The sequence below is a fragment of the Pinus tabuliformis genome, chromosome 8 (genome assembly GCF_031772625.1).
Source record: "Pinus tabuliformis cultivar Carrire ecotype Pingquan chromosome 8, CPIR1, whole genome shotgun sequence".
In the NCBI taxonomy this organism is placed as follows: domain Eukaryota; kingdom Viridiplantae; phylum Streptophyta; class Pinopsida; order Pinales; family Pinaceae; genus Pinus; species Pinus tabuliformis.
In genome coordinates, this window is record NC_142294.1 from 653,327,621 (window position 1) to 653,338,159 (window position 10,539).

The 10,539-nt window shown below is 34.1% G+C and overlaps 1 protein-coding gene across 1 annotated transcript; it reads right to left on the reverse strand.

Moving 5' to 3' along the window:
- Nucleotides 1-437: 437 nt before the first annotated feature.
- On the reverse strand, nucleotides 438-4,019 carry LOC149237245 (cysteine-rich receptor-like protein kinase 2). Its single transcript, XM_089366793.1, has 7 exons — nucleotides 2,932-4,019; nucleotides 2,645-2,812; nucleotides 2,413-2,552; nucleotides 2,113-2,323; nucleotides 1,782-2,016; nucleotides 1,152-1,296; nucleotides 438-1,050 (listed from the first exon to the last, which is right to left on the reverse strand). The coding sequence occupies exons 1-7, from the start codon at nucleotides 3,776-3,778 to the stop codon at nucleotides 796-798; spliced, it is 2,001 nt and encodes a 666-aa protein (XP_089222919.1). The 5' UTR covers nucleotides 3,779-4,019; the 3' UTR covers nucleotides 438-795.
- Between the last annotated feature and the right edge of the window lie 6,520 nt (nucleotides 4,020-10,539).

Here is a 10,539-nt window from a genome sequence, read left to right on the forward strand (position 1 = left end):
ATAAATGTTAGATTATTTTAATAAATTATATTTTATGATAAAACATACTAAATATTTTATGGTGCGAAATATATTTCATAATTTTAAATACCATATATAACACATTTATTCGTTCAACAATAACTCCACACTGTTTACCATCCAAAAAGGATACATTATGCACTTTATGAAAATTATATAATATTTATTAATCGAAGAAGAATACCAAATTATTTACAAACTTTTAAAAAGGGAAATTATCCACTTTATGGGAATTATGCACCTTACGGACAGCCGAAATTATGTATAGCAATCATTTGATACTAGTGATATGGCTTCCCCTTGACATTTAAATTGCTCTGATAAAAGATGGATAAACAAGTTCAATTACTTTTGCACTTAGTCGCATAGGTTGACTAGGTTCCAATTGTTTTGATATGTTTTGCCTTTTCAATGTTAGGGGAAAAATTCATAAGACGGAAAGAATGGAAAAATATATGTCCACCTACATTTTTTTAACAAATGATTCCAAATCTTAATTCCAATCCCAACCTCACTTCTCCCTATAAAAATTTAAGCCAATTTTATGCCCAAAAAAATAATTATAATATTATTTATAAAAAATAATTTACATTTCTGGCATAATAAAATAACGCACAACGAGAATAATACTGACTGGCATTGCTTGACCGTCATCTCGGCTCCGGAACGCGTGATGAACGGTAAGCACCTCCAGATTGGGTATCGGAAGGTCTCGTTGAAGAAGTTGCGGCACTGCCTTATGTCGTATCTGGTTCCTCCGTAATTGTAGGGCGTTTAACTTGGTCGTGTACGCCCCTCCACCACAAAATCCAGATCTATGTAAGCAGGTTTTGTGGGCAAAGGAAGATTTTCTCGCTCTTTTGTGAGCATTGCCACCACCTGCGACATTGAAGGCCGCAACGCTGCGACTGCTTGCGTACACAAAAGACCAACTGTAATCGCTCTAAATCCGTCCTCCCATGTATAGCTTCCCATCAACGCGGGATCGATTACTTCTAAAGCTCTCTCTGCTTTATACAGTCTCCATGTCTGGTAATTGACAAAACATTTCACTTCTGTTAGCAAGGGGCCATAACGTTGGGGAGATCAGAGAAAAACTCTAGTGTAAGATGAGATCACATGAACCATACTCTTTCGATGAGAAACTCCGTATCATGAACCAAACTCTGACTCTTTCTTCCGCTGATAATTTCAAGTACAACTACTCCATAACCAAATACATCTACTTTCTCTGTCAGTTGACCGTATAAGGCGTACTCTGGGGCCATGTAACCTCTGCACAATGTCATCGTCTACAATGAAATCTCTATATCTTCACCCTCTCAAAAAAAAAAAAACCATGATCCATTTTCTACACATAATCGGTCAACGCTTTGCCATTTTTCTGAAATGACGTTACTGAAATCTAAATCTAGAGATGGAATCTTTGGTAAATTTGAGAATCAAATTGATTGCAATGGCAGCTTGAATTCATATATGAATTTTGCAATCTATTAATCTCTACTGCATTCTCATGTTACAATTTATAATCAATTTCAACGAACAAAAATAATGTTAACAGAATATTTTTTTTAATCTCCCATATTAACCACCAAATTCCATAATATTCTTAATCAAGAAATTACAGAATATTCCCTAAATCTGCAGGCAGAAAATTTACAAGCTAAGATATATTGCACCTTGTAATCGGTTTACGTATTGTAATTCAATAACGAATTAGTATGTAGCCTCAAGAGATTAACAGTAGAGAAAATTCTTACAAAGTTCCTGCAACGTTAGTGATCACGTGGCTGTTATCTTCCGCAAAGAATCTAGCTAACCCAAAATCTGCTATTCTGGGTCTGTGTTTGTCATCCAATAATATATTGCTGGCTTTAATATCTCTGTGGATGATCGGAATCTCAGATTCCTCGTGAAGGTAGGTCAGCCCACGTGCAGTTCCAACCATGATTTCATACCTGTCTTTCCAGTCAAGTAAATCATGTTCTGCTGCATCTGTAAAGCACGACACAGGAAAGATATTAGTAATCTACATGTACAAACTGAAATAAATCCGTGCAGTGATTATGCAATTAATGGGCTAGAAGTAACCGAATAGAATCTTGTCCAGACTCCTGCTCGGGAGGTATTCGTAAACCAGTAGCCTTTCTGAGTTTTCAATGGAGCAGCCAAGCAATTTTACAAGGTTCTTGTGCCGAACATGGCTGATGAGATTTGCTTCATTCAGAAATTCAGCATCTCCTTGCCTTGAACCCATGTACAATCGTTTAACTGCAACCTGTCTGCCATCAGGTAAAACCCCCTGCACATCAACGCAATTCAAAATTATTCTCATTTTCCGTATGATCAATTGGGGCTGCTATATTCTAAGTACTGATCATAAGCGCTCACTTTAAAGACGGACCCAAAACCTCCCTCGCCGAGCTTGTTATTTGCATTAAAATTGGAAGTAGCTTCCCTCAGAATTTCGTAGTTGAAAATGAATCCCGAATTCGATATGTAGAGCGGGAATATAAATTCTCCTTTGTCACCTGCGCAAATAATTGCAGAGCTTCTTTTGGTAAAATAATAGTTGAACAGTCCACAAGATGCAAGCAAATCATCGTATCTGAGATCCTTAAACCTGAATGTGTAGCTGCAGTTTCAGGACCTCTGGTTGTAGAATATTCTTCCGGACGTTTGCGGCAAAAGAAACCATTCCGCTTCAGAATCAGTATGACAGCAATAAATCCAAGTGTACCGCCGACTATTACGCTCAGAGCTATCCCATACACCGTAGCGTTATTTCGTCCTGCAAATATATTCTCAGCAAATTTGTGTGTTAGTTGCCCAGAATTACTCTGTTCACAAAATCCTCCCATCTGACACTATATTACTTATCATCATTTGTAAACTGGGTGAGGATTATACCGGAGGATAAGCGAGGACTTTCTGCTGGCGGTGGCGGGATTACGGAAGTGTTGAAAAAATCATAAATCTCGAAACGTAAATAGCAGTTCTCAGATCCGAATTGTGCCCCAAAAGTTCCGGTTGGGCATTTGAATATATCTTCTACGGCATAACTCAGGCACGATCCGCAGTTTGTCCGGGACAGATCTCTCCAGCACTGCGCTAAGCTGTAGATATTCCCCGTTAAACCAGAGGGGGCACTGACGGAATCTGCAGCGAAAAACTTGGGACTCTGTTGAGCTTCAGCGGCCCTAATCGATAGCTGCGCTGTCACAGCAGTTGTGAACTGTTGTGGCAGACTGCCGTTCCCAGAGTTGCAGAGATTATTTACTTGCCGATTCTTCGTACTCTCAATATCGTCGTAAAAATTATAATTGTCGTAACGCAAGAAGCAGCCGTCTAATTGAATGAATCCAGAAGTGTTTTGACAACCCTGAACAAGCTCTGCTTTGGCCGTGGATGCACACTGTTTGCAATCCGAGAAATCTAAATCTCCCCTGCACTGGACAAGACCATAAACTGTACTATTGCTGTTTCGCCCCTTAGCAACAATACTAGAGGTATTGAATCCGCTGGCATTAACATTTTTCACCAGTAAATCCAATACCTTGTTTAGATTATGCCCAAACGCGCTATCGTTTGTATATGTATAGTTTCCGCTATTCCCACAACGGCTCCAAACAGAAGCAGTCTCCGGATCAGCTGCTGCGAAGCGCATTCCCGTACACAGACAGACTATAAGTAACAAGCTGCCAGTTACTGATTTCATGTTCGTCCCCGCCCCCGGTGCGACCAGAAGGCATGGCATTGAAAGGGCAGCTGTTGTGATCCAATTGCCTTATAAAGTTGAAGTTGCAGCATTGATTTTCAGATTCATTTTCCAAAACAACATAAATACAGGATACAGGAGCTGCGAAGGAGTCTTACCTACGGGCGATGGAACTTTCAGGGCGTAGATTACTGTCACGAAAACGAATGAAATTTAGAGGCGTGTCAAACTTGCCTTCCATGGGAAAATATTATATATTATGCTGCCAACGCTTATCCCGATTGCAGATTATTAAAACCGGTTTAAATGGCCCACCTCTCCGTCTCCGTCTCCGTTTATATGGATGGCTTGGTTTTTAATGAAGTTGTTTTTAGTGTGAGTTTTTGAAAATTTTTATGATAAGTTTGTTTTATATAATTTTTGTAAAATGTGGCAAGAATTTATTGAAATCACAAGTTTGATGAGTAATTTTGTGTAATTTAAGTGTTTTAGGGTTTTCAGGGTGTTGAATCCATATATAATCAAAAAAATAATTTAAATAATACAAATCAAGATTTCACATCAAATTTTTTTAGCAGATTTTATATTAAAAAATCTCATTAAAAACAACTTAATTTTTAATTACCAAAATTAATTATTAAAAATAATTCGCGTACATACATGGAACATGCAAACCGGATTGTACATATATGGAATATACGTCTGCTACGGTTTTGCCGAATGACCGTTACATAGCATGGTAAAACAATGACCATCACATAGTCATCCATCCAGCATTTCACAGTGAATTCAAGACGCAATCCCCGCCATTTGAAATTTAAAATTTGAAGACTATAAACAGCGCCCAGTCATCTCCAGGGTATTTAATGTTTGGGGATATGTGCTCTGGTTAACATGATAATACGGGAGCGGGCAATTTCAGCGTTAAATAATATTTTGTCTTTCGCCTATTATCGGACTACGCTGAATGCATATCCACAGACATTAAATACCCTGGGGATAACTGATTAAGTGTAGCCCTCCATGAATACTCGAGAACCGTCTTTTCTGCACTTTATCTCTTCAATTTTCATATATTCTGTTATGACTGTCTCAAAACAAAACATATATGAAAGGAAAGAGATGTATTTTCATGTCATACGCATCACACTAAGTTCACATTCAGAGATAGAGATGTCTGTTCATGTCAAAGGCAATTTACTAAGTTTACATTCCGTTTTTTTATTGTTGAGTTTTTGGGGGTGATATTTGTTGAGTTTTTTTTGCAACCGTCAATCTTGAGTTCACTTTTCTATTTTTAAGAATGAGTATACCAATGTTTAAATAAAGATTAGAAGTATATTAATGTTTTAACAAATATCGGAAGAGTGGATATTTGTAAAAGCCGTAAATTTGCAGATAATTTTTTATTTGTAGATTCTAATATTTAATATTTATTTGGATTTCAATGTGTTAGTTACACATAGTAAATTAGATTAAGAGATTTTCTCTTTTGTATGTCAAACATGTACCTATTTACAAAGTAAATATTTGTGTTATTATTGAAAATAAAACAATTGTTATTATGTTCAAACATTCATCATGTTTTGAGAAAGTAAGTGAATGAATACAATAACTCTAACCAAAATGAATGAATACAATAACTCTATAACTCAGTCATCATGTTCGGAGAAACTGAATGAATATAATAATTTTAACCAAAATGAATGAATACAATAACTCTATAACTGCGACCGTTCAATTAATTAGCAAAGTCATTTTTCTAGTTAAGATCAAAATATTTGAAGTATGAAAAGTTAGGATGGTAATCACTGATATAACCCAATCTACTTTACCTTTGTATAATCCACCATTCAATCAACCATTGAAATACATTGGTGATGATTTTATTAAATTAATTTTTTTTTTAAATTAATAAAGGTATTGTATTATCTTTCATGGTGTGCAATACTTTCCTAGAAAACATAATTTTATAATACTATTGATCAGTATGTTTAAAATATTAAGATTAATAATTTTTTATTATTACTACTTTATTGCTTTTTTACTTTTAGAGTTGTATATTAATTTCACATATTTCACACAACAACCTATTAGTTAAGAAAAAAATATTAATAATAATGATAAATAAATAAGTGTAATATGTAATAGTTTATTTTAATTTGTTTAAAAATTAAGATTAAAATATATATGCTTTTTTATTTAATTTATGAAGGCATAGTCTAACTTATATAATAGACTTTTCACCTTAATTCGGTAAAATAATTTCAAGAATTAATGTGATTTTTTGTTGTTTAGAATGCATTTTTGAATGTGTAAATGGATTCAGCACCCTAAAAAACCCTGGGGACACTCCAAGTATGCAAATTAAACAACTTAAGCTCAAGTTTTTTAAAAACTCTGCCGATTTTGATTAAAAATAACCAGAAAACATATTCATTTCATCTATAAGTTGGACTAAGTCATTTATTAATTTTATTTACCTATTAATTTTAATTAAAATAAATAATTCAATTTTATATATTCATTTATTAATTTTAATTGAAATAAATTATTCAGTGGTTCCAATTTTTTCCTTAGTAACCACAACTACCGCTCACCAACAACAAATTGAGAAGGCTACCCCTAGGAAAGAAGCAAGTGACACCAAAATAAATCATCCATGAGAGAGTTTAAACTCTGACAAAGAAACTTCTCTAAATATAGAAGCAAGTCACATGGCCATTGTATTTTCCACTCCCAACTCTGGTGGTTGGGGAAAAGTGGAGAAAAATAAAGGTAGAAACTAATAGTTTTATTTTATTTCTATGGGAGATTTTCTTTTTAGGATACAAGGTAAGATTGGTTTGCTTGAATGTTTACTAACATCTACAACATGTAATTTTGTTCTTTTAAATAAATTTACAATTTTTCCTTTAGAAAAAAAACTGAAATAAATCATTATAAAATAATAACATGGATTTGTATATTTTAATTAAATTTAAAATTTGTATAATACATTTTTATCTTTCTTTTTTTAATACGTTGAGTCATCTACCTCATTCCCCCAACATCTTCTCAATTTTCTACTCACGAGGAGTGTTAATATCCTTTACATATTGATTACACTTGTTGGGGTCATGTTGCAATGTCCCCCAACCTACTAGTCTAGTGGGGAGGTGGAAATTCACACCCCCCCTCTTTGCCTTGATAGTCACCCCATCAGGCGTAGATTGTACCAAAATTAATACACTTAATTAAAAAGTTTTTGAAAATTAAAATTACAACCAAATAAATTTTGAATAATACTGATTAAATAACTACAAAATCAAAATTGTTGATTTCTAAGAGAATCATATAAAAACTACAATTAGTATAAATACAATACACTAAAAAAATAATAATAAAGAATACAACTTTGATCTTACATTAGTTTGTGATTTTTTTTATAGAAAACAACTGTAATTTTATTATGTAAACAGGGAATAAAATTACATTATGTAGACACACCTTATGTGTATGCAATCCTGATTGGAAAAATGTTTGTTACAAAGGCAATCATTAGACAAAGAAGGATCAGGGTATGAAACCCTGGGGTCAAAAAGCCCCAAACCGCTGAGTAGAAAGATTCCAAATGAATTGGTCATGCATGCCCAGCCAAAAATAGATGTAGGGCACATAGGCTCTCATAAAACCCATATAGAGGTAAAAATAACATAAAAACTAGCCGACAATGGATTTAAACTAATAGGAAACAAAGGTTGGGAAAAAATCTCATGCCATGGAGAAACAATGAAAAAGTGGCAGAAAACCCATTAACAAAAAATAAACGAGATCTAGGCACAAGCCACCAACCTAGCTCAGAATATAGACCTTGAACTAGGCCTTAGAGAAAAATTTGGATCGCAAAAAACCTAAAGAGAAGCCCTGTCGAAATCCTTACAACGAGCAGAGATGTCGACACCGGATGAAGCTTGGGAAGTCGTAAGAAGAGGCTCTTCCAAGAATAAGAGAAGAGACTAGGATGAAGAAGCAAGAACACCAATAAATGAAAAAATATTACGTTGAAATAGAAGAAGACCACCCAAAAACCAAATCCTGCCACATAATAGACCAACTCCAATGGTCAACGAAAAAACTTGGATTAAAAAGCCACGAAAAATATTTCCAAACAAATGATTTCCACCCAACCCTACTCCCCCTCTACTCTTCCATAGTGGACCATGCAAACGTGTGATAGAGAGAAACCGAAAAAACAAAAATAACAAACCACAACAGCTGAAACTCATCCAACACAATGCAAATGGTGCCAAAAACTAGGATCTGCACTTGCAAGAAGAAGGCAACACAACAGAAAATTGGAAAGGGAGGCATGAACAGAGGTTGAAACAGCTAGGGTTAGCTGCCCTGACCCCGCTCCCTCAACTCCAATCAAAATTTCCCATCAATTACATTAGTTTGTGTTAAATTAGATTATTAATGAATAATTATTAGGAAAGTATAAAGACAAAATAATAAGCTTGAATCTTGGTAAAAGTTGAAACTCTTTATTGATACAAATGTAATAGTATTCTTTATTAGTTTTCCCTTATTCTTTGAATTGTTAGAGTATTTCTACTATTAAATTTTGGTGTGTAATATTAGATATAAAAAGTCATTTTTTATTGGAAAGAAAGATACAAAATTAAAGTAGGAATAATAGTGTGGGTAAAAACTAAAGAATGAAAATAACAAATTTTGGATTAGATAAATTTATTGAAGAAGATCATATCCATCTTCCATTATCTCATCCCTTAAAAGTTACACAATGATTTTGTAGTATTTAGGTCACTGCAAACTCATGCTTCCCTCTTCTAATACTTGTTGTAATGGAAATCCAAAAAAAATAATTATTTGACCAATAGAAATTATTAGAGGTACATGCTCAAGTTATTAGAAGATGGTAACAAATATGAAATATAGATAATCATGTTAGATTTCATAATATACAACTTTAATTCATGGAAAATTGGTAAAAGAAAATTTTACATTTTTCTAATAGTAAAGTGTTACTTTCCCTCTAGAATGTAATGAATATGTTCACATTAAGACATTTATTTAGTATATAAATTATGTCTTCTCTTGAACCAAATTTGTATAGATGTAAGTAATATTTTCTTCCTATGCACCACTACATTCCATATTTTTCAATGTTAATTTTAAATTTTGAAAAGTCAATAAAGTCATTAATGTCTCTTGAAATTAGTAACTCAACTCTTAATATCAAGTGTGGAGAGTCTTAACATAAGAAATTATATTTTCAAGTTTGTAGATTTATGTATGTAGTTGTGCATCATATAACTTGTTTTCTAGATGAGAAAGGAAATAAAAATTTGTGGAAGAAATAAAAGAAGACTTGTGTATTTAAAACCTATGATATATGTAGAAACAAAATCACTAAAAAATACAAAACAATATTTTTTCCTTAAATAATGTGTATTTTTAAAATCTAAATATAAAGATTTATAAACCCTTGTGATCTAGTTAGTTTTATATGTTATTGAAAACAAAGATAAGAATAAGAAGTTAGAAAAATGGATGTGTGATAGGTTTGTCAATCTAAAGCTAAAATTAAAGAAGCCAACATTATTTTTTGAATATATATCCCAATTACATTATTAAATTCATAATCGTGCATTGATATGTTGTTGAATGTTAGTTTTGTTGTGCTAATTTCAACTTCAGAATTAAAAACAAATGCTTGTGAATTGCTTAATGTGCATAGGTTTCCTTATGGTGTTTGTGAATGAAAACAAGTAAATTTGTCAAGTTTTATGTTAATTTCAAGAGCAAAATAGCATAAAAGTAAAGTGTTGAACAATAACAATCAAATGTATAGCAAAACATCAAAATGAACACTTAACATGGTGTTTTGATGAAGGATTTCACCCCTCCTGGGTTACATCTCCTTAGGCCAGCTTCCATGGCTTGGGCCTCTGTATTAGATCAATAATGGAAAAATGTTGGTTACAATGCTTTATTGCTCCTGAAACCTAATTCAATGTGCTCAGAACACCAAAATCATCTAGGAACACCTTTTCCTAATCCTAATTTGGTTGAATTTTTCCCAAGTTATGGTCAAAACAGTTTCTCCTAGTAAAACACCTCTAAAACTAGAGGAACTCCAATTAATCCCGCTAAAAATGGAGTTAGTGCTGGTATTGGAGGGACCACTAAACATGCCACCGAACTAAACTGTGATTTTAATTAAAGTTAAGAAAATTTTAATTAATAACTAACCATGATTAGCGCAAATCCGTGGTTCTGCTAACCGTTAACCCTGGCGGTCTTGGTGGAAGAGGTTACATGGGCGGTATACCCGGCGCGATTAGTTGCAAACAGTTATGGTTTATGTTGGTGCAATTTTATGGATAACCATTAACTGTAGTTGTTAGATGTTTATGGTGTGTTCACATGGGAGGGGGCTGGCCCGTGGGTTGGCTCCCTCCTAACCCCCAACCGTTAGCATATATCATAACAAAATTAATGTGAAACCATAGTATGGTAAGAACAGCAGCGGTGGTGTATTGGTATGTCGTTGAGTTTGTATAGCACAGGTCCCAGGTTTGACCCCCCGGCTTTCCATAATATTTTGTTGTAGTGCGCCATTGACACCGATCCTTTGGGGAGGGACATGTGGCGACCTTCGGGCTTGCCACTTGTCCCCTCCTCATTGGCCCACCATAATTGCTCCAAATCACCAACCTGCGGACCAAAAATAATGCGCCACTTGGTGAGAAACAATTGGACTCTAACCATCCTGTTGACCTGCCTAGTCACTT

What these genes read in the sequence shown, in the direction of transcription:
- LOC149237245 (XM_089366793.1), bottom strand. Translation starts at nt 3,778, where the DNA reads ATGCCATGCCTTCTGGTCGCACCGGGGGCGGGGACGAACATGAAATCA. An exon ending in AACTGCAGCTACACATTCAG is followed by an intron (nt 2,553 to 2,644) that starts GTTTAAGGATCT and finishes TTATTTGCGCAG; the next exon opens with GTGACAAAGGAGAATTTATA. An exon ending in CGGAGTTTCTCATCGAAAGA is followed by an intron (nt 1,051 to 1,151) that starts GTATGGTTCATG and finishes GTCAATTACCAG; the next exon opens with ACATGGAGACTGTATAAAGC.